At 42.7% G+C, this 23269-nt stretch overlaps 1 protein-coding gene and 1 long non-coding RNA gene across 3 annotated transcripts; one reads left to right on the forward strand and one right to left on the reverse strand.

Moving 5' to 3' along the window:
* Positions 1–947: 947 nt before the first annotated feature.
* On the forward strand, positions 948–23262 carry PLCXD1 (phosphatidylinositol specific phospholipase C X domain containing 1). 2 transcript variants are annotated; one of them, XM_018084235.2, is made up of 7 exons: positions 948–1129; positions 6622–6715; positions 10004–10140; positions 13374–13502; positions 14659–14814; positions 19804–19987; positions 21277–23262. In XM_018084235.2, the coding sequence occupies exons 1-7, from the start codon at positions 1106–1108 to the stop codon at positions 21567–21569; spliced, it is 1017 nt and encodes a 338-aa protein (XP_017939724.2). In that variant the 5' UTR covers positions 948–1105; the 3' UTR covers positions 21570–23262. The 2 variants fall into 2 exon arrangements, with proteins under 2 accessions (XP_017939724.2, XP_008930215.2); XM_008931967.3 differs by having other exon boundaries at positions 6568–6715; positions 21277–23261.
* Positions 15241–22865, reverse strand: LOC115307984. The gene is made up of 3 exons (XR_003916336.1): positions 22682–22865; positions 21308–21388; positions 15241–15725 (listed from the first exon to the last, which is right to left on the reverse strand). It is a non-coding gene; the product is annotated as an uncharacterized LOC115307984 (long non-coding RNA).
* Positions 23263–23269: the final 7 nt, after the last annotated feature.

A 23269-nucleotide genomic window follows, 5' to 3' on the forward strand; every position in this document is an offset into this window, starting at 1 on the left:
CTAGCTTTACGAACTGCCGCACGACTATTTTGCATCTAATCCACTTAGTTTTGTGACACTCTGTAAGAACTGATATATAAACAGCAGCCTGAACTGTGGCATCACTCTGAAGCACATGCAGCCCTGCCATCCTAGGACTCACCGGTGGGAATCACTCAGTTAGCTGAATGTTAACCTGATCTGGCTGCTATTGGTGACACAGCAAGTTTTGCTCTGTACCTACACGCTGCTCTGCCTCATGCAAAAATGAGATAGTGAAAAAGGCGTATCTGGGAAATACATCCTTGCATGAAGAAGCACAACACTGCAACAGCCTGAAGTTTTATTAGTCCTGACCACAGTATGATCCCAGAGCAGTCAGACCCCAGTTCCATGGTAGGTGACCCTCTAGGAATGCTGCCCTGAGGAGAAAGGGGAATTGCTCTTCTCTACCCATTCTTTTCATTAGGGTTTCAGTTTGCCATTCTTTAATCACTGTGTTTTAGTGTGTTTTTGGAAAAGGGAGATGAAGTAGGGGGCCTTTCTCTATCTCTCTGGGAAGGCTGAGAAGGCACTCTGCTTCCAAAAGTGCACCGAGGATTTGCATGTTTGCCTCTACATGCCATTCACTCACTTTATTACCTCCTTTCTCCTTACACAGAAAAGCTTTTTGAAGAGCTTCCCAAGGTTTCTGCGAGGTGGAGTGAATTTCACCACAGATGAGGGCCTGACAAGCTTTGTCGAACAAAACAGAAAATTAAGGTACTTTTTATGTATGTATATGTTTATAAATATTTATTTTAAGCTTTCTTGCATTAATAGATTTCAAATGCAGCAGAAGCATAGCACACAGTGCTACTTGGCGCTTCCCCCCGCCCGTCCCTGCCCGCAGGCTCCTCCCGGAATCATGTCTCCTCAGTCCACTGAGCGGCTCACCTCTGCGCTTCGGGCAGCGCCACTTCACCAGAACCACCCCCCCTCCTCTTCCTCATCCCTCCCGTCCCTCCTTCACCTTCCTCAAACCTGCGGTCACTTGACCCGGGCGGGGCAGCCCCGTCCCGCCCCGGAGCGGGCAGTGTGGGGCCCCGGGCGAGCTGGGGAGCGCGCGTCTTCCCGGAGAGCCGGGATGGAAACGGAATCGCCCCTCGGAGTGAGTAAAACAAGTGCGAAGCAGAGGGGAGGGTGGCATCCGGCTCCTCGGAGGGTCCGGGAGGCGAGGGCAGCGCGGGGCGGGGGTGGCCGTGTCCCTGGTGCCCGGAGTGCCCCTGTACCCGGCGGGGCTGGCGGCGCCCTCCTCGCCGTGGCTGTTCGGATAGCTCTCGTCACAGCGCTTGCTGTGATTCCCGTGAGGTTTTTTTTAGCTTCTGGGTCGGCTGCAGCAATGTTTTATTGATGTCATCGTCAATTGTTCATTAATTACATGTCTCTCCCGGAAACGCGTGAGGTTTGGCCGTGGCCCAGCGCTCCGGGCCAGCCGGGCTGTGCATGCAAGGCACACTCCGGCGGGGCAGAGCCAGGGGGAGAGCGAATCAGCCCTATGGTCTCGGTATCCCGAGGCTGGAGGATCTCTAGCGGCTTCGCACCTTTGAATGTTTTATTGCTTGTTTATTGCATGTGTCCCGGTACTGCCCTCAAAATGTAATTGCTGTCTGCATGCAGAACACCCAGGAGGTCAGAAACCTGGCCTGAACAAGGGGAGGGAGGGTAGTTAGAGTGGGTGGATTCTGGCTGGAAGCCAGGTGCCCACCACAGTCTCTCTATCGCTCCCCTCCTCAGCAAGACAGGGGAGAGAATATAAGGAAAGGCTCCTGGGTCGAGATAAGGACAGGGGGAGATCACTCCCAGGTTACCATAACAGACAGAACAGACTCGATTTGGGGAAGTTATTGAATTTATTACCAATCAAATCAGAGTAGGGTAATGAGAAATAAAAAGCAAATCTTAGAACACCTTTGCTCCACCACTCTTCCTGGGCTCAACTTCACTCCTGATTTTCTCTACCTCTGCCCCCTGCAGTGCCGCAGGGGGGGTGGGGAATGGGGTCTGGGGACAGTTCACATATTATCTCTGCCGCCCCTTCCTCATCCGGGGGAGGACTGCTCACACTCTTCCCTACAAACTTCAATATTAGTCCTTCCCATGAGCTGCAGTTCTTCATGGTCTGCTCCAGTGTGGGTCCCTTCTGCAGGGTCACAAGTCCTGCCAGCAAACCTGCTGCAGCGTGGGCTCCTCTCTCCACTGGACCACAGTTCCTGCCAGGAGCCTGCCCCAGCATGGGCTTCCCATGGGGTCACAGCCTCCTTTGGGCATTCACCAGCTCCAGTGGGGGGCCTTACACAGGCTGAAGGTGGATCTCTGCTCCGGTGCCTGGAGCACCTCATGCCCTTTCTTCTTCACTAACCTTGGCGTCTGCAGACTTGCCTTTCTCACATATTCTCACTCCTCTCTTTCTGGCTGCAGTTGCTGTTGCACAGCAACTTTTTTCCCTTCTTAAATCCGTTATCCCAAAGGCACTACCACCATTGTTGATGGGCTTACTCTTGGTCAGCAGTGAGTCCACCTTGGAGCCATGTGGCATTGGCTCTGCTGGACGTGGGGAAAGTTTCTGTCAGCTTCTCCTGCAAACTACTTCTGTAGACCCCCACTGCCAAAACCTTGCCATGTAAACCCAGCACAGTAGTTAATCACAGCAGCATGTGTAGGGTGGCTTGCCTATCTAGAAGAGGAAATAAAGACACAGTTCTCCTTTGTGAAGTTTAGGATTTAGTCGTGAGAGGCAGTAGCTAATGGTTGCAGTTTCATTCCTCCAGGAAGGCCTTGGCTGTACCCTTAAAGCTTATATTACATGTCAAGCACAAGTCAGCAGCTGAGTTTAGAGATGACAGTGTGAACAGCTAGAGCTTGCACTGTGCAGGGGATCAAGCAAAAATCTGGTCCAGTCACTTTTGTACAGGACTTGATTAGCAGATGGTCAGGGTGCAGTTCCTGCACTGCTGGTGGCTGCCATCTCCAGCCCCAGGTGCTGTGGAAGGAGGTCGAAGAAAGAAGAGCATGAGATGTTGATCTCATCTCAAAACACGTCTGTGTTTGCAGGGCCACAGCATATCTTGATCTTGATGTTTCTGCTCTCTGCCGGCTTTCTCCCGGCCCAGCAGGACACTCCTTGTGAAGTGTCCTGGTCCTGCTTAGGCTGGGCGTTGATGGCAGCTTGTGTCAGGCTGAGAACCTGCTGCCTGTGGGTTTTGGCTGGGCAATGCCAATGGACCTGTTGTACAGCCTGTCAAAGCCAACTGCAAGGCTCAATGCCTCCACAGGGACTTCTTCAGCATGGGCCAGTGCTGGGCTGTCCTGAGTCAGTGATAAACTTGTGAAAGGGACTAACATGACAGAAAACCACCTTTTTCTGTCAACTGTGGGACTGTGCCTGTGTTAGCCCAAGCAAGGCAGTGAGAGCACACCATGGGAGGAGAGGATGGCAGCAGGTAAAACTGCACCCTTGGTCGCATCCCGGGAGTGTTGTCAGTGCAAAGGAGCTTATGTTGGGGGAAGGTGTGACTGTCAAATGGGGCTTATGGGTCTTGCTGCTCCCTGGTGGGCTGTGTGCCTGCTCTGAGGAGATGTGGATGGCCTTGGGGAACCTTAGAGAATTAGGCAGTCCCAAAGGGGGCTGCAGATCACAAGCAAGAGAGGAAAACCAGAGCTTATAGTTAAGTTTCTAGTCGGCATACAGAACTTGCATAAGTGCTGCCATATGCTGGAGTGTTGCAGCCTCACAGCTCCTGTCAGCTTCAGAGCTGGAGAAGGATAGACATCATCCAGTCATTTGCAACTACTGAACACCAATGCTGTTTTAAGCACCTGCAGCCCCTGCCCACACTGATGCTAAGGTGGTACAGATTCTAGAGTAGAGCAGCCATGGGTGAGCAGTGGTGTGCAGTCTGAGGAAGTATAAAACACAGCAAAAGGTGGCAAAATTAGCTGCAGACATATGTTGTCTGAACAAGGGGTCTGCAGGAGGCAGTTCATCATGTTAAATCGCAGAGCCATGGATGAGTTGATCTGCCTGAGATCTGAATGTCTTTCCAAGAATAAGACTAGCAGATGTGGCATATAGAGACCATTTGCTTATGCAGGACAAAAAGGATCTGTGCTTTTTCTTTTTCCAAAATAAATCTGTGGGAATTTTCCCACTTGACTTTGCACTAGATCCATCAAATACATTTTTTTTAAAATAAGGAGACAAAGGAAGCAAGGAGAGTTTAAACCAGTTTTGTTCCTGCTTACGCAAAGGCCTTGTGTGTATGGATAACTTCAGAGGCAGCTGCTCTTCACTAGGAGGAAAATCCCAGATTACACACTGGACACGTGCAGCGTGTGTCACTGTGCCAGGGGTGCCAGGTATTTCCTTCATCCCACATAGTCCCATTCTAATCTAAAGTGGGGTGACTGTACTCAGAGAGACCCATTCAAAGTCACACCAAAGGCACAGCAAGGCAGGCTAGGCAGGTGAATTATTGGCACATCTAAAAGCAGATTTTATCTGTTACATGTGGTATGGACATAAAATTTAGGAATGCAATTCCTGAAGTTGCTTTTCAGATGACCCTATGTGACTGCCAAAAAAAAAAATAAATCTATTGCACTGTGTTTAAGGAAATACTCTTCATATAAGCAGTATGGCTCAGCTGTATATTCAGGAAAAACAACCACCTCCTCAAAGTAATCTGAAGAACACTTTGGGGAGAAGCAATCTTGAATGAATGTGCTAAGATGCAGCAAAAGTGATCAGGGACTAGTGAAGGTGTTTGCAGAGTACAAAAGCTGCACAATTACATATCTGACTGCCATTACTGTAGAAGATAAGAAGGAATCATTCACGGGCAAAGCTTTTTTAAAACAGATTAAAAAGAAAGGTGTGGTATTAATGAAGGTAATCACTATGCCATGATCTAAAAGAAACCATCACACTAACTGTGGAAAAATAGCTAAAGCCTTAAAAGTAGTGAGAAGATGGAAGGCTCTGATCCCCAAACCACCACTTAAACTTCAGGAACATCCTAGAAAAAAATGAAAAAAAGACATGGAGAGGTTATCTTCATGTTCTGCATCATCCAGGAAATCATAAATTGAAAAATGAACAGAATAACTCCAGTAGGCACTGGTGATGCCATGATTTCTCATCTGGGTTTCATCCACTGGCACTCCTGCATGACCATTGCAAATTTTGCAGAAGATCCCTGTGCTGGTTTAAAGGTAAACCATCGGGGGAAATGAACTCAACTCAAAAGAGAGATTGTAAGTCAGAATAACAATTTAATAAAATAATACAATAAGTACGATTATACAGACAAACAGTTGGTTTTAACCCACAAAACCCAAATATATAACCCAGCACCCTGGGGCATGAAGAGAGTGGTGTTCTTTGGGCCCCCTGAATCCAAAGGAAAAGGAGAGGGGAAAACCTGTTGGTGAGAGTGCTGTTGCAGTCTGGTCAAGAGTGGTGATTGCAGTCCAGTCGAGAGTGATGGCTGCAGTCTGGTTGAAAAGTGGTGGTTGCAGTCTGGTTGAGAGTGGTGGTCTGCAGTCTTCCTCTGGATCTCACGAGTGGTTAAAAAGGTCCCAAGACTCCAAGATTATATATCCTCCAGTTCAGGCAGGAATGCCCAGTACTTCCCTCAGGGCAGGGGGTTCCTTAATGGATGTGAGGACAAGAGCAACTCCTATCTCACAGGCCTCTTAGCACGTAGTTTATAGCCTGAGGAGTCAGGCTCTATGTGCAGATAGTGTAAATGGTTCATTGATAACAGTTTCTGGGAAATGGCATGGAAGGCTATAGGTTTTGGGTTACACCCATCCAGTGATGAACTGGTCTCAGCTGTCCTAACTAGGACAATCCTGGAGAGGCCTGTATCCAAGAAGAACAGTTCCAGAGTAATTTTCAGGAAGATCTGAGCAAACTGAAGTACTTATGATCATGGACTCATAGGGGTGATAAGAACAGATCAAGAGATAAGAAGATGAAGGTTTTCCTCTTTGATCCCAGAAGCCAGCATGACCTGCAAATACAGTACCCTGACATCTTTGTAAAGGCTTTTCATGGCAGTACTGTTGTGACACCCAATTTGATCCTTTAAGGTAAGTATTCTCCAGGGACTTGAGTGGAGCAGACCCAGCTACTGTCCCAGCCCTGCCATCAGTCCCCTTGCCGTGCGCCTGGGACTGCAAAGGGTAAAGGAATGGACGAGGTTTCACTCTGGAGGTAGGTTACTCCTTGTGATTTCACAATAGCCGGTGTAGACAGTAATTTCTTCATACCAATGAAACTGCATATATTTGTCTTGGCTCTGCTTTTTTTGTTCACTTGGTAAGTTTACAAACCTGAAGATAGAGCCCTCCCTTGGCATTGTGCTGAGAGACAATGTCATCAAAAGAAGCCTATGTTGTGGCTGAGAAACTCTTGATGTTTTGCTGCAACTACCTGAGAGAAGGATTGACGTTTTTTTGCATCTATAAATCCGTTCTGCACAGGTGAAATGTCATTAATTCAACCACAGTATATGGAATGGTTTATGTTTTTTCTTTTCCCAGAAAACCCTATGAAGTCCCAGAGCAGGCAGGCACTAATGCAAAATGCCTTTGCAGACCTTCATTCACATGTGCTGTGAAAATGGCCAATGGATGTCGCGATTACCAGAGGAGCTCTGGGATATTCCCCTCTATAACTTAGCTCTTCCAGGTAAAGATTAACTTTTGCTCTCCACTGTTTTGTTAGCTTGTCACTTAAGCCTTGGAACATCCTGTTTGTCCCATTTTATGATGGCTATGTTTACAATTTGGGTCAATGTGTGGGAGAAGGGCTTTGGGGAAGGGCCTGTGTGATGTTATGTGTGTGTGAATAATTTTGGTCTGTAATGTTTGGGGTTTCTCAGAGGGGATAGGGAAAAAAGGAGAAAAAGAGGCACTTTTTTTCAATCCCTCTGCATCGTCTTGCCAGATCAGTATTAATAATCTAAGCATTTGCTTATCGGGGCATTGATGAAATTTTCCTAATTAATTCTTACCACTTCCTATGTAATGAAATGGTTCCAAAAGGAGAGAAATAACATTTTGCCTTATTATTTGTTTCTTTGTACTGCTTAAAAGAGGCTGTGAAGGTATGGAAAAAGGAGAATTGAGACTTTTAATTGACATGTTTTTATTTATGTAGACTGTGCTACATGATCCTGCTTGCAAAAACTGCATTTATCCTACCATGTGTAGATGCAGCTAAGTGACACCTGTGTATCATTAGCCTTTCTTTGGTCATAATGTTGCTTCTTCCTGCTACCTTGACATTTTTTCACCCTCATTCTGTCAAAGAAGTTACAGTATAACAGTAACTTGGGAACATGGGGAGGCACTGGAGGGCTGGGAGCTCTCCGTGTGCCTCCACATCAAAAATGGTACAAAAGAAATGTCTAGCCCATGTTCTCTCTCATATCTGTAGATGTGACAGGTAGTTTGGGTGGAAAGCAGCACAGTGTGTAGATTAATGTTTTGTGTAAGCTACAGGATCATAGGTTAATTTTAGGAAAGACATATATTGAGAAACAATATGAAGTCTAGTCTTCAGTGAGTGGAGCGCTAGGAGAACTCAAGAACTGTAGATTTTTGGGTTTGTTTCCATTAAAATTTAAACCTAGAAACTTATCTCAAGGTGACTTCTTAGATATGTAATTTGAGTTAATGTTAGCTACAGAACAAGCACACGTCTGTTTAGGATAAAGCCTATCCTGTTTAGGATCGAGGATAGATGTTATTAAAAACCCCTAGAATTTCTTATTTAACCATCAAGAGAAGAAAATATGTATCTGTCTTTGGAAAGAAGAAAGAAAGTATTAACCTCCTATTTTCTGTTTTTCTTTTTGTTCATCTTGCAAAAATCCTTCAAATAGTCAGTTGCACGTTTGGTGGGGTTTTGTTTTTGGAGAGAAGGAATCATGTTGTTTCTAAAAGGTTTTCACCGTGGTGTTTCTTGGACACTGTAGAAAGTGGAGAACCTGCTGATGTGTGCTTTTGACTTTCTGGCTCTCCTCCTAATGGTGACCTTGTTATTCTTGCAAATGTTTGTTGTTCTTGTGAGTATGCCTGCAGGGAGAACAGGCATGAAGAAAAGAATAGTTGAAGGCAAGCCCATTGCAGCAAACATTGGAGGACTTTTACAGAGCATTGCAGTCTATTAGCTTGGAATATTTTGGTGGCTGTCCAGCTGACCTACAAAACTGATCTAGCCCAAGTCAGAACAAAAACAGATCAAGACCAACCAGGTCAAGACAGCTCTGGCAGGTTTTTGAAGGGAGGAAACACACTTTGGAAGTGGAAGTTTATGTCATAGAAGTCATGCAAGAAACACGAATGTGACAGAGTGCATTCTGAAAGCATGATGAGGAGGCAGAGGCAAATCTCAGTAATTAGTGTTGTGCTTGCACCAGATCTAGCACAGTTCCTCTGGGGAGGTGTTGATTCAAGCTCTGAAGCTACCTGGCTTGGTGCTAGCTCACTCTCTTTGCATCATATTTGTTGTGTCATGGGTACATCCATCTTCCTTTCATTACTGTAACTCACTGACATCACAAGAAGAATCCTAAGTAAAAGATTACTATCTTTTTGCTGGTTGGCATCAGTGGATGCAACGCCCATTGGTGGAATCCTGCTCACCTCTCTCAGACTTGGATTTGGTCCATGGGTGTTTAATGACTCTTACATGTTCTAAGACAAACTTCTTTGATTACATGCCCACAATATTGATCTTCCATCTGCAATGAGGTTGGTTTGGGTGTCTCAAGCAGGAAAATAGATGGAAAGTGGATTTTAAAAGGTGAAAAAATAGAGTAAGACATTAAACTATTATTGACAGTTTAAAAGAATTCAAAAACAATCTTGTCTTTTTTTCTTTGGCTATTAGAAATACTGCCATAGGCACCAGTAAGACTGACCATTCAAAAAGGCAGTTCCTAGCAACAGTAAACAATTTGTTTGAAGCCAGACCTAAAATCCCAAAATATGCATTTGCAGACACTCTGTAAAGATCCAAGCAAGTCACTTGACTGAATTGTTGGCTTTTCTTTTTGATGCTTTATAACACTGAAAGAAATAATGGAACAGAAAAAGCTAGCAAAATCACTGGTTTCCTGAAGAAATTGCGAGTTGTAATAGTTTCATCTAAGTATGATGCAAGAGATGTGTCAGATTTATTAAGACTTCAAAGAAATCAAATATTTGGGCAGCCTGTACTTGGCTCTGTTGCTTAGGCTGCCCCTGTGCTGGAAAGAGTCAGATAATTTTTGAAGTGCATAGAAGATGGATTTTTTTTCATCTATCACACATAAACTTGCACTTGAATTTACCTCTGAAACCTTCAAGCACCCACCTCTTACGTTGGTTTTATAGGGTATTGAGGGTTTAGGTCAGGAGGGCTTGTTTACCAGATATTTAAGATATAAATGTTTAAAGTGCCAAGTTAGGAGTTTGTCCAGTCAAAAATGTAAGAAGATTAATTTCTGCTTTCAGTCATATTTTCCTGTGCAGAGATGATGGGATTGGAGAATGAAATCCTGCATTTGGACAGCTCTGAAAACAGGACAAATTCTAGATAAATTCAGCCTTCAGCTATTCCCTGAAAAAAAAAGAAGTGGGTTTTCACATCAAGATTATTATTTCAGTGAAAGATGCTATTTGAAACAGGCCATTTTATTGTGGTTTTGGGCAAACAATGATGTGTAGTTTAGATGGGGACTATTTTCTTGGAAAATCTTGATGCCTTCACTTCACAAGGATTTCACACTAAGCTTATTAATGTCAAGTGAGCAACCTCTGTAAAAGAGCCCACCTTTTTGCCATAACTACATAGGCTGTCAGACAACATAAGTGTGTGATTTACAAATGGGGTGGTGTATCATGTATGCACATGCAATATAACCGTGGAATGTGGTCTTTAGTAGTTAAGAAATGAGATTTTCTGTACATCTATTTTTGTATTCTACAGGGAGTCATGACACTATGACCTACTGTTTGGATAAAAGATCTGCTGTTAGTGGCAATGAATCCAAGGTGGTGAAGTTTTTAAACAAATGTATGCCCTGCATTGTGCGCCCCATTATCATGAAGTGGTCTATCACACAGGTAAATGTCATTTAGCATTCTCTTCATGTTTCAGCAAAGTTGAAGCTTATGCTGCAGGGCTGAGAGTGGCCAAACTCTGCCATGCACAATGACAGAATAGCCTGCTGCCCAGAAATCTGAGCTCTCCTCAGATGCTGTGCTTGGGTGTTGTGGTTTAACCCCAGACAGCAACTCAGCCCCACACATCTGCTTCTCACTGCCTCTGCGTGGGATAGGGGAGGGAATTGGAAGGGTAAAAGTGAGAAAACTCCTGGGTTGAGATAAAGATGGTTTAATAGGTAAAGCAAAAGCCATACATGCAAGCAAAGCAAACCAAAGGATTAATTCACCACTTCCCATGGGCAGGCAGGTGTTCAGCCATTTCCAGGAAACCTGGGCTCCATCACGTGTGATGGTGACTTGGGATGACAAATGTCACCACTCTGAATGTTCCCCCTCTTCTTCCCCCAGCTTTATATGTTGAGCATGACTCCATATGTCTGGGATATCCCTCTGGTCAGTTGAGGTCAGCTGTTCTCGGCTGTGTCCCCTCCCAACTCCCTGTGCACTCTCAGCCTGCTTGCTGGTGGAGTGAGAGGCAGAAAAGGTCTTGGCTCTGTGTAAGCACTGCTCAGCAATAAGGAAAATATCTCTGTGTAATCAACACTGTTTCCAACACAAATCCAAAAACCAGTCCCATACCAGCCACTGTGAACAAAATTAACTCTTCCTATCTAAATCCAGCACACTGGGGTATGAGGTAGGTGGCATATATACCTGGTTGTCTTTTGTAGGAAAAAAATATATAGGTGAGGCAGGGATGATACTTAAATAAAGATGTTGCTTAAAGCTGACCACTTGCTATTAGAAACTCATCTTCTTTTTCAAATGTTTATTGTTGTTATAAATAACATATAATATTACTGTAATCAACAAAGGTTTTTCTATTGTACTTTGTTCAGAAGGTAATGCTTGTCATTTTTCTATCACTGTTGTGCGAGATGTCAGTTGTTTTCCCCATCCATACTGGGTGAGTATTTCATCCAGCAGCAGAGACAGAAGAATCCCTCATTGAAGGAATTCTTTTCCCATAAAGATTAAGAGAATGAAGGTGTGTTCCTTCATGTAAGGTTAATTTTTTTAAATGTCCAAATATTAAGATAGTAGTTAGCTCTTTGTTCCATATAAATGTATGTTAAAAACAAAATTGGGGATCGTGATTTAAGCTAGAGATTTCGAAGATTCTTCCAAAGAAGAGACTTTCTTGACATGAAAGAGGTGCCAAAAATCTGTATGCTTTTCTTCTTATTGAAGGAGTAGTTCATTATTATGGAATTAAAACTGAAAAATTGATAAATTTTAATAAGTATGCCTAAGTTTTTATTGTGTTTGTGCAGCTCTGGTAGACTGGAATCTTAGACACTGCCAGGGTGTGTGTAATGGCAATGACGAGCTGATGTGGAAAGGCACTTGCTTAGCACAGTCTTATTTACCTTGAACTGCTTTTTGCTTTGGGACTCAAGCCAATGAAAGATTTAGGTATCTCCTCACTTGTAGGTTTCTGTCTGGCGAAGTGACACTGTTGGTAACAAACAATGTCCTAATATCATTATAGTAATTTCTGGTCCAAATGCAGTGTGACAAGTGGGAAGTGGCCCACTGCTCATAGGAAGGAGGCACAGCTGCAGTCCTACTCTCCTTACCTCTGTGGTGCTCCAGTTATCTTTGTGAGGAGATGACTCCACCCACTGGTATCCAGAACACACGTGAAGGAGCCCTACTGATGGTAGGATCCACAGGTTCTTGGATGGCCCAAAGCCTAGGAGGAGGTGCCTGCTTGAGCCCTGGCTGTTATGGGTGTCAGTCTAGAGGCCCAAATCTTTCCTGTGTAACTTCCACTCGTGCTCTGAATGCCTGCAGCACTGAGCAGCATTGCTTCCCAGGGCTTCCTTTTAAATTTTGCCCTTTAGGGGGCAATGTTCACACTGGCTGATTCAGTATCCAAACGCAGGTGACTCGTTAGAGAGTCTAGTTTGTCTGGTTTTCCCTTGCTGTCAACAGAAAGAAATTGACTCATCTAAAGGGCGATTTCCAGCAGCTGTTTCACCTGATGCTCTTTCTGGCTAGAAAGGTTATATGTGACCTACAGCCACACACATTCCCATCTCCAACATGCTCCAAGCAAAGGGGCCTGGATCACCCCTTCAACTCTTCCAGCCTGGTGTAGCCCCAGCAGGCACAGAGAGAGCTGTTGGCCAGACCGACCGCACCATCTGAATCCTAGGGCACGTGGGGCTGGCCTGTCCCAGCCCAGAACCACAGGCACAGCCTGGGGAGATAAAATTCTTGTCCAAAAACCAGGAAGTTAGGTGGTTGAAGCTAGGCAGGGTGAGCATCCTGCCATGTGTCATAAGTTCAGCCCTAAAGCTGTGATTGTGGTTATTCAGGAGCAATGCCTTGTATTGAATCCTTTCTGGCTTATATCAGTCCCGTGTATGCTTTCTGAAACCTGGTAGTGTTGTACATAGCAGGTTGAACTGAGACAAATTAGTGTTTAAACATATTTAATTAAATTGATTCTATTTTCTTACTCAAAGAGAATCTTAATAGATGTAAAACACATACCATTTGGGACTTTTTGCCCCAGAAACAGCTTTCTCACCTGTTCCATTCAGCCCTCAAATCCAGAGGAAGAGGTTTGAGAGAAGTGGAAATAGAGGACTACCTCTGTTTTGTAGGACTTCTACAGGTTAATTCAAACTTTATAAGAAACTTTATCTTGAAAAAGAGCAATAATCACTAGTTTTTTCTATTTTTGTTTTTCCTTCTTTTGAGGACGAGTGAGCTCTGCAGAGACAACCACGGTAAAGTCTTTGATCTAATAAAATAAATGCAGCATTTCTAAGGTGCTGATCCTGCAGTTGTTGTTCATATGAATAATTGTGTGACGAGTGATCATGTATTTATGCACAGGTTAATGGATCTTTTGCTTTCAGAACACAACAAGGGCAGTGCTCTGAAATTAATCTAATCTGTACCTGCAGTATACTCTTCAGGGAAATTTTAATTCCTCTTGTTCAGAGAGTGAGATACTTCAAAGCTGCAACTTGGTGCCATAGAGTGACATTTTAAAGACAAAAGACCCGAGAAAAATGTCATAGGGCTGACTTTGTACACCTTTTTCAGCTTTCTAAACTAAAGAAACAAATCCCTTCCAAGCTCTCAGGACATTTGTTTTCTGTTTCACCTTTCAGGTCCTGACTGTGACAGAGCAACTTGAGGCTGGAGTTAGATACCTGGATTTCAGGATTGCCCACAAGGCTAATGATCCATCTATGAATTTGTACTTTGTGCATATGGTTTACACAACTGTTACTGTACAGGTATTTTTCTTACCTTTGTGATGGCTATAAAACCAGTGCTGTTTCTTTTATTTAAAATCCATCATAATCTGAAAATGCTGGTCCAAGGTCTTCTAAGTAGGGTATTTGTTTTCCTTATGTGAGGACTTCAAACTAGAGAAAATCAGCAGGGCTGGAAATTAATTTCAGCAGCTGCACTTGATACTGGAACATCAATGAGCTCCTCATCCTCAAACCAGTCATACCTGCTCTCCACTGCCTAGCCCCTACCAAGTGCCTGAAGTTCTGTGGTTTATCTTGTATTGTCCCAGGATGATACCCAGGGTAATGCTGTTTCCCTGGTAGGGGGAAAAGTTATTAAAGAGAAGAAGGCATTAAAAGCCTAATAAAAATCACAGAAACACCTTTTTTTCTTAAAAAAAAAAAGATATTTCACTGAAAGACCGAGAGACTTAATCTGGATCCTGTGATCAAATGACAGCTGCTGTGAAGCAACTGCTGTGAGCTGGTCTTTGCATGTGCTCTGTCATCTTGGAATACTTTACATCTTCCTTCCGTTTATTGGGACCTGTACAGCCAGGCACAGTCAGCTAATAAAGCTTTTAATTTGCAGAGTAACTGGCTACACTTCAGTTTCAGACTCATGAATCTGAACTCTTCATGTGTTGAGACTTCATGGTGTCTGGCACACTCCTGTAAACAGATGTAATGCCTGACTACTTTGCTAGTTATGTGTGATCTTCATTTAGTTGTCATTGCCCATACCAAAGGGGGAAAATGAGTCCTGTTATGTTTAAGCACAGAACTTTTCCCTGTTTTTGAGTTTGCCACTGACATGTTGGTTGTCCCTAAAGAAGCTTGGGGAGTTAGGTTTACTGCTAACCTGCCTATAGGCAGTAGGATAGTCACGGATATTATCAAAATACAAAGCTGGTAAGTCTAGTGTGCCAGAACCACATCCAGAGCAAACTGGCACAGATCTGTGAAAGTAGGTTTTCCTGGGACACATCTCTCTGGAACCCCTTTTGGGCAGTCTGATGGCCCCCTCCAGAAATCTATACTGATTTTCATGATTGTGATTGTGAGTCTACTCCACCATCAATGCTCTGTTGATTTTATACCCTTTCCCCTACATAGCAGAGATAACTTTATAAGTTTCCATAACTCTCTCCTCTAGGATACTCTGTGGAAAGTACTAAGGTGGTTGGAAGCTCATCCTCAGGAAGTTGTTATCTTAGCCTGCAGGAATTTTGATGGATTAACCAGGAGACTTCACAGTCATCTTGTTGCCTGTATAAAAGAGATTTTCCAGTGTAAACTGTGTCCCAGGAATGTAAGTATGAGATCCTTTTTTTCTCCTTTTTTAAAGGAGAAAATCTCTCATTAGAGTGAGATCTACAATTTCAAATTTTTAGATATATTTTACTTTCACTGTGTTTTTAACCTAGGAAAGGTAACATTTGCTGCATCAGAGATAGGTGTTTACCTAATAAAATTGAGGAGATAAAGGAAACCTACATTCCACAGTGAGAAGGTGTGCTGGTTTAAAAGTAGACAGGTGGGAGAAATGAACCCAGCTCTAGAGATTATAAGTCAGAGTTACAATTTACTAAAAATAAATCACAATAAATGCAATGATACAGAGAAAAACTGGTTTTAACCCACAAAACCAGATGTTTAACCCCACACCCTGGGACAAGAACAGAACAGTGTTCATTGGCCCCTGTGCTGAGCATCACCGTGGGCCCCCTAGGTGCAAATCAAAAGGAAAACCTGTTAGTCCAGGTGATGGTCGCAGTTCTGCTGACATAATGATCACAGTCTTGTAGAGAGTGGCAGTGGCAGTCCTGTTGGAGTTCTGGTCCTCCTCTGGATCCAATGGGTGGTACCAGAAATCCCAAACCCCAAGATTATATATGCTCAGGTTCAGGTGGGAGTGCCCAGTACCTCTGCCAGGGCAGGAGTTTCACAATGGGTGATTTAACTCTGTGAGTCATGGGATATTTTTTTGAGTCTTTGATGGTCTAGGTGTTGCAGCTGCCTATTATGTCAGTCCAGTATGGCCCATTAGCAAAGATGACCCCTCAGGCTGAGTCTCCCCAGAGCTGAGTCATTAGATGTGCCCTAGGCAGCTACTGCAAATGACCCACTATTAGCAGTCCATCAGAAATGACATAGAGAGTGTGGAATACACACAGTTTTGATTGTACCCACACAGTAATAAACTGGTCCTGGCCCCTGTAACTAGGACAGAAGAGGGAATTAAATTTGACTGGTCATATATGTTGATGAACAGTTGTGGGACAATAGTAGAGACACAACTGTCATCCACTGTCCTGTGTGAGAGGAAAGGGAAAGGGAAAGGGAAAGGGAAAGGGAAAGGGAAAGGGAAAGGGGAAGGGGAAAGGGAAGGGGAAGGGGAAAGGGAAGGGGAAAGGGAAGGGGAAAGGGAAGGAGAGGAAAGGAAAAGGAAAGGAAAAGGAAAGGAAAAGGAAAGGAAAAGGAAAGGAAAAGGAAAGGAAAAGGAAAGGAAAAGGAAAGGAAAAGGAAAGGAAAAGGAAAGGAAAAGGAAAGGAAAGGAAAGGAAAGGAAAGGAAAGGAAAGGAAAGGAAAGGAAAGGAAAGGAAAGGAAAGGAAAGGAAAGGAAAGGAAGGAAAGGAAAGGAAAGGAAAGGAAAAAGGAAAGGAAAGGAAAGGAAAGGAAAGGAAAGGAAAGGAAAGGAAAGGAAAGGAAAGGAAAGGAAAGGAAAGGAAAGGAAAGGAAGGGAAAGGAAAGGAAAGGAAAGGAAAGGAAAGGAAAGGAAAGGAAAGGAAAGGAAAGGAAAGGAAAGGAAAGGAAAGGAAAGGAACGGAAAGGAAAGGAAAGGAAAGGAAAGGAAAGGAAAGGAAAGGAAAGGAAAGGAAAGGAAAGGAAAGGAAAGGAAAGGAAAGGAAAGGAAAGGAAAGGAAAGGGAAAAGGAAAGGAAAGGAAAGGAAAGGAAAGGAAAGGAAAGGAAAGGAAAGGAAAGGAAAGGAAAGGAAAGGAAAGGAAAGGAAAGGAAAGGAAAGGGAAAGGAAGGGAAAGGGAAAAGGAAAGGGGAAAGGAAAGGAAAGGAAAGGAAAGGAAAGGAAAGGAAAGGAAAGGAAAGGAAAGGAAAGGAAAGGAAAGGAAAGGGAAAGGGAAAGGGAAAGGGAAAGAAAAGGAAAGGAAAGGTATGTGTTTTATAAATACAGTACAAGCTATGTTTATAGAATTTAAAGAACCCATTTTCTGCCTTTTCACAGCAATAATTATAAATTAATTTTTATGCTATTTATAATAGTTTAGGTTGGAAGTGACCTATGGAGGTCATCTGGTCCAACACAACCATGCAAAATAGGACTAACTTCAAAGTTATGTTGGGCTGTGTCCTGTCCATTCTTGAATATCTCCAAACATGGAGATTCCACAATCTTTCTATACAACATTTGTTCCAACATTTTCTTCTCTATCTGATCAGAACCTCTCTTGCTGTAACTTGTGTCTGCCAAGTGCCATCCTTTGCTACACATATCTTTGGAGTCTTCTCTACATCTCTCCATTAGGTATTTGCAGACAGCAGTAAGACCTGTCCAGTCTTCTCTTTTTCATGCTCAACAGACTTAGCTCCCTCAGCCTGTTCTTGTGTGTCATGCTCTAGCCTCTGCTCATTCTGGTTGCATGCTGCTGGACTCATCCACCACATCAATGACTTTTTTGTAGTGGGGAAGCCCAGGCTGGAAACAGTGTTTGAGATGCAGTTCCACAACTGCTGAATAGAAGGGAAGAACCCCTTTTCCTGACTGCCTCCTGTACCTCTGCTAATACAGCCCAGTTTACAGCTGACCTTTGCCACATGGGCACACAGCTGGCTCACGTTCAGCTTGACGTCTACAAGAACCTTCAGGTCCTTTTCTGCAAAGCAGATTTCCAGCCAGCTGTCCCCATTCTGTCCTGGTGTGTAGGGTTAGTCCATTCAGGTGCAGGACTTCGCATTTTTCTTTGCTGAGCTTCATGAGGTTTCTGTCAGCCTGTTGAGGTCCCTCTTAACGGCACCTCAGTTCATTTCTGGTGGCATTGACTTTTTTTTTTGTGGAGCTGACCTTCCAACCAGATTTTCAGTCATCCAAACTTCCAGAAAAGCCTTAATTTAAATCATCAGAAAATATTTGATTGATAGATTTTAGAAGTTGAGATTTTTAGTTTCCTCTGCCCCCCCCCCTTTTTTTTTATGAGGTATGGGAGCTTTTAGTAGTTAAACAATTAACATTTCAAAGATGCACAGGAACAGAGGGTTTTCTCTGGAGATGTAAGTGGTACAGGAGAATGATGACCCTGTTTGTGATTCAAATCCAGCCTTTGAAGCTGGTGTATAAGTAACAGTGAGTATTACCATTTCAAAGCATTTAGTACAGCAAAGTTAAAATAGAACAATTCTCAGCAAAACTAGGGGATTCTGAATATTCAGGCCTCAGCTGAATAACTGAAGACCTGAGTGACACTGTTCTATTGTTTCCCCAAATAATTTGAGTGTGTAAGTTGTGGATGAGCAGAGTGATACTGGAGAAGATGGTCAAATTTGCTTTCAGGTACATGGTCAGAAAAAGAGTTATTAACTGTGAAAGGGGTGAGCTGCTGCTGCTAGTTTGTTGAACGAAGGTGTTGAAAGAATGGTTTGAGATCACTTCATCAAAGAAAGAACATTTCTGAATTGTGTCCAGGGGAAGGGAGGAGTGGCACTGCAGAAAAGACAAGCCAAGTACTTCCCTTGAGCAGGAAGACTTTATCTGTATGGAGTCTGTGACCAGCACAATGGATCTCACCATTTTTGCTAGTGGTACCATTGCAGGTTTGGCAACTGTGGGATTTTCCAGGATCACAGATTCAGATTTAATATCAAATATCAAAGTGTTTACTCACTTATTCTAAAATAAACTGCTATCTATTGTCTTTCAATACTGCATCTCTGTCATTATAGAAGAGTAAGTGTCAAAGTGTTTATGAAGCAGCTGCTAGGTTGAGGTCTGTATGTAGTACTGGCACAGGCCACAGCGTGACAATATTACATTGTGTTTAAAATTTTAATTGCCCTAACTATTCAAGGTGTCTTCCTTTGATCTGGATTACTAGGGTTTAAAAATCCCTTGTCAGACACGTACAGTTTCATTTCTGCTTTGTTTGCAAAATATGCACCTGTGCTCATGTACACATTTCTAATAGCTTTTTTTTTCTGCTTTTACTCCACAACTTTTTATTTGTTTGTTTGCTTAAGAGGTACGAGCTTTAGAAAGGCAGTGGAGTAAAGCAAAGACTTCAGTCAAACACAGAGTTTTGTAGTTTTAGTAGCCTGTGCCTTAATTTTACAGTATTTCCTGACCTAACTGGGGCTTGCATTCTGTTTTTCTTGGATGAAGTAAGAGGGATTGCCATGTTCATTCAACCCTTGGCTTTCTTCAAATATTTATGTAAATAATTTTCAACTGACTTTGGCTTTTATTTTAATTAATAAGTTAATTGGAATATCAAAAAGCCACCATTTCCTTTTCATAAGCAACAGACATAGCTTTTAACCACAATATTCTTAAAAAAAAGAATGCCTGTTAAATATGTTGTTTTTGCAAATTAAATTAGTCAGAGGGCCTCAATTCTCTCCATGATAACTTCTGAGGGTTGGAAAATGTCATTTCATATTGAAATACTTAAATTTAACAGACCTGTTTCAGCCCATCTGTCTGTCAGAGGTTTCTGACCCAGGTCTTCCTCTCTCTCAATTCAAAATGTCTGGAGCATCCCAACTTCAGAAACCTTCCACTTAAAGAAATCAGAATTAATGTAGCTCTTGGAGACTGACATTTAGTCTTATCAAGTTTTAAGCAGTTCAGTTTTGTTTAATGGCTACAGTGCCAAATATGCATCAATGTGGGGCATTTGCCAAAATGATTCCTGCTTTTCTTCATCTGTGTCTGCATTCCTACAGCTGCGTGTAGGGCTTTGTCTCCTTGTCCATGGATGGTCTGTGTCTTCCTCTCTCAACAAATTTTCAGCAGTGGCTTGTGCACAAGGGCTGACACGGGGATGGTTATGCAGGTGTAAGACCTTCAGTTATGTACATTATCATAGTTAAATTGAGAAAAGGAGGAATTTGCTGAAGTAACCAGGCTCCTGTTGCCCCTGCAGTTTGTAACCCAGCCCCTGACCTACCAGGCTGCTTGTTTATAAGCTTTATCTGAACTGAATTTGTGTCAAGGTAATGTCACACAACAGTATTCGAACTTTGGGAACGCTGCTGTGTTGCTGACTTCAACCCGAGCATGCTTTATTTTAGGTGATACCAACACTGAGGACCATGTGGCAGCTGGGCCATCAGGTCATAGTCTCGTACGAAGAGGACATGGAACTGAAGGAGCACTGTGAGCTGTGGCCTACGATCCCATACTGGTGGGGAAATAAAACATCCACTCGTGCTCTTATCCGGTATTTAGAGCACATGAAGCGGAGGGGCCGTCCAGGTAGGCACAGGGAGTTGCTTGGAAGAAAGAAGGGGCGCTAACAGCAGTGCAAAACAAACAGGAAACTGGGTGATTGTAACCTTATGAGGTATAACCCCTTTGTGCATGCTGTGTGCCCGTCGTTGCTGAGTGCTCTGCCCACCAATGGGCGAGTGCAGCGTTCATCTGTGGTGGTGTGTCAGTGTATGTACATGCATAGACTATATAAATTGTGGCAGCCACATCCCTTATGTGATCCCACGGAGAGGAGGCCCTCAGCACAGACCGGCTCACTGGCCCTGTTGTACCCACCTCACGGGTAGGACGCAGCTCCCTCAAGTCCAGAGCTTGCTGCTTTAGGCAGCACAGATGATGAGAGAAATGCGTTCTGCTAGCCTTGTGAAAAGAAACTCCTACGAGGTTTCTCTGAGGGGAGACCTTATCGCTCTCTATGACTACCTGAAAGGAGGTTGCAGCAAGCCGGGGTTCAGCTTCTTCTCCCAGGCAACAAGTGACAGGACAGAAGGAAATGGCCTCAGGCCTGTGCCAGGACAGGTTCAGGTTGGATATTTGGAAGAATTTCTTCACTGAAAGGGTGGTTAAGCATTGGAATGGGTTGCCCACAGTGGTAGTGGAGTCACCACCCCGTAAGTGTTCAAGAAACAACTGGATGTGCCACTTAGTGTTGTGATTCAGTTGTTGTGGTTTGATGTTTGGTCAAAGGTTAGACTCTATCTTGGAGGTCTTTTCCAACCTTATGATTCTATGGATACAAGAACAGTACGTGGAGAGTGTAGTTGCACCAGCAAATAGCAGCACTTAAGCATGCTATTGTAGTATAATCTGAGAGAAATTCAGCTCATAACATCTGATGTAGCTTTTGATGGGAACGCACAGGGTGATAAAGGGGAGAGCTGCTTCGAAAGTGCTTCCCAGCCAAAGGAAAATGCTCATGTGGTGCACCCTTTGTTTCCATCTATCATGGGGGAAGGCTAAGCATTTGGAAGCAACCCTCACAGAAACAAACATAATTTACAAAGGAAAAGCAGTTAGACAAATTTAGCTAAACTGGAATGGTTAGATAACCAAGTGTGGGCTCAGGAACTGTTTACTACAGCATGAAGTTGCAACAAGGGGAGAGAGTCTACTGAATCAGTTGTAGGAATATGAAACAATACAGAAAGAGTGTGCGAAGTTTAAGTATTTTAATGCTTCCCACTGGAACAAGATCTGAAGCTAATGCAATACTGAGCAGTTTCTGTTCTCCTTAAAAGAATATTTAATGAGTCACTTTCTGATTTTTGTTTCAGGAAAATTCTTTGTAGCAGGGATTAACCTTACCGAAAACTTAGGGTATATTCTCCTACACCCATTTGGATCGTTGAAGAAAATGACACTCCAGAGTCTTCCATGCTTGAAAATCTGGATAAAGCAGCAGTATCCAGGACCAAAAAAAGAATGTATTAACATAATTGCTGGAGACTTTATAGGAAACAATGATTTTGTCAAAGATGTGATAGAACTTAACACAAAAATTAATCCTCCATTAGACTGTCAAAGTAGAGGAGCTGAAACAAATAACATTTCATTCTTTGCTTCTTAGTCTGTGAAAAGCTGAAAAGGCTTTGTCTGCATTTAATGTGCTCTTCTGTAAACATCCTGAATCCCATAAAGGTCTATTTAACTTAAACCAGGGATGCTTTAAAGGCTCAGTAAGAAAAGGTCTCTCAACATCATCTGAGTTTCAAGACCTTTGGACCTTGCTGAAGTCTCCAGAAAATTATGGTATAGGTGTAATTTATTTGGAGATGTTTTGATTCTGTAGCAGCAGGCAATATTGAAAGTCCCAACAACTTAATCTTATTTTACATAGGACCAAGAAGGAGAAATATGCCAGTAGCGGCATGAATTATTTAGTGATTTTATCTTTCTTATAAGGATATTCTGCATTACTTGCATCCCCAATTCTTACTCTTTTATATCAGTGTGAAACTGACTTGTCTGTTTTCATAGTTCAAAAGGAAGTTTAAAAATATTTTTGATATATCAAAGGTACTGTATTGACAATCCAATTTGACATGATTTTATGTATACACCAATGTGTTGAGTATCAGTTGTGAACTGCCTTACCAACAGAGTAGTCACAAAATTATTTATGATTTGTAAACAGTATGTGTACTTGCACACTTACTCATGCCAGTTCTGAAGTGATAAAGATACCAAAACTAGGGCCCTAGTCAGTTTTGTCTGTGTCAAATGTTTTATTAGGTGTTGCCAAAGTATGTCTTACACTGAAAATAAACAGAGGAAACAAATTCCTTACCTAAACTCAAACTGCTCTAGAAATACAGGTTCTTCACTTCTGTCATGCTCATTTGGGGTTTCACATCTGGTCTTTGATTTAGCTATTTTAGTAGCTCTATAATTATTTTTCCTCTCACTAAGTAATTTTTGCTTATGTGAAAACTAAGGGGTTTATGCTGTTTGCTATTGCATATTAATTCTATTTTTCTAAATGAACTGTGCAATAACAGATGATCACGAAGGCAAGAGAAATAGCAAGCATCAGAACTAAAACAAAAAGTTGTGTAAAATTGACTATGCAGCTTCATCTATATACCTCACTTTTTAGATGCACTTTATATGCAAAAGCTAAGTTCAGATGTTTGACAAGATGCTAATGTTTGCAGAAGTCTTAAATCAATTGCTACTTACCATTGTATCAAATTCTCTCTAAACTGCTCAGCATGAAAGGGTAAGATGCAACCTCTTCATGGAATCTCTTGCAATTGCAGAATACACAGGAGTAAAAATTAAACATTACATTTATGAGGAAGACTTCCAAAATGCTTTTTTACAGTGCTTTGCATCCTGTTCTTACTCTATGTACTTCATAACGAGCACTCAGAACTCAGAATGTTCTTCTGCCTATCTTTTGTACCCTTGTTACTCTAATAAAACTTGATCTCTCTGTGTAACATGGACTGAAATAGCTTTGTTTCTCCTTTCCTGATATTGACTGTTTTATTGGTTCCCAGTAGTAATTCATAACTCAAGTAATAGATCAGTTGTGATTGGTTTCTTTTCTTTTGTTTTCCTTTGTGAAAAGGTTTGCTGTACCCTAAATGTCTTCTCCAAGACTGACACAGTAAGAGGTATTTTGGATAAATTACTGTAAGCAAGAAAACTGCACGGGTAAAAGATGTTCACAGCTAACTTTATTCAATACTTTAATATACAAATCTATGGAGTTTTTTCTTCACTGCAATATGACATGGCAGTTATTTTGTTTATGTTCATGCA

This window comes from Manacus vitellinus, unplaced genomic scaffold, assembly GCF_001715985.3.
Source record: "Manacus vitellinus isolate BGI_N305 unplaced genomic scaffold, ASM171598v3 scaffold_7_pilon, whole genome shotgun sequence".
NCBI lineage: Eukaryota > Metazoa > Chordata > Aves > Passeriformes > Pipridae > Manacus > Manacus vitellinus.

Excerpts from the sequence above, each read along its gene's own strand:
- PLCXD1 (XM_018084235.2), top strand. The coding sequence starts at position 1,106 with ATGGAAACGGAATCGCCCCTCGGA. Across the intron at positions 1,130-6,621 it reads AAACGGAATCGCCCCTCGGA|ACCTTCATTCACATGTGCTG; the intron begins GTGAGTAAAACA and ends ATGCCTTTGCAG. Across the intron at positions 13,503-14,658 it reads ACACAACTGTTACTGTACAG|GATACTCTGTGGAAAGTACT; the intron begins GTATTTTTCTTA and ends TCTCTCCTCTAG.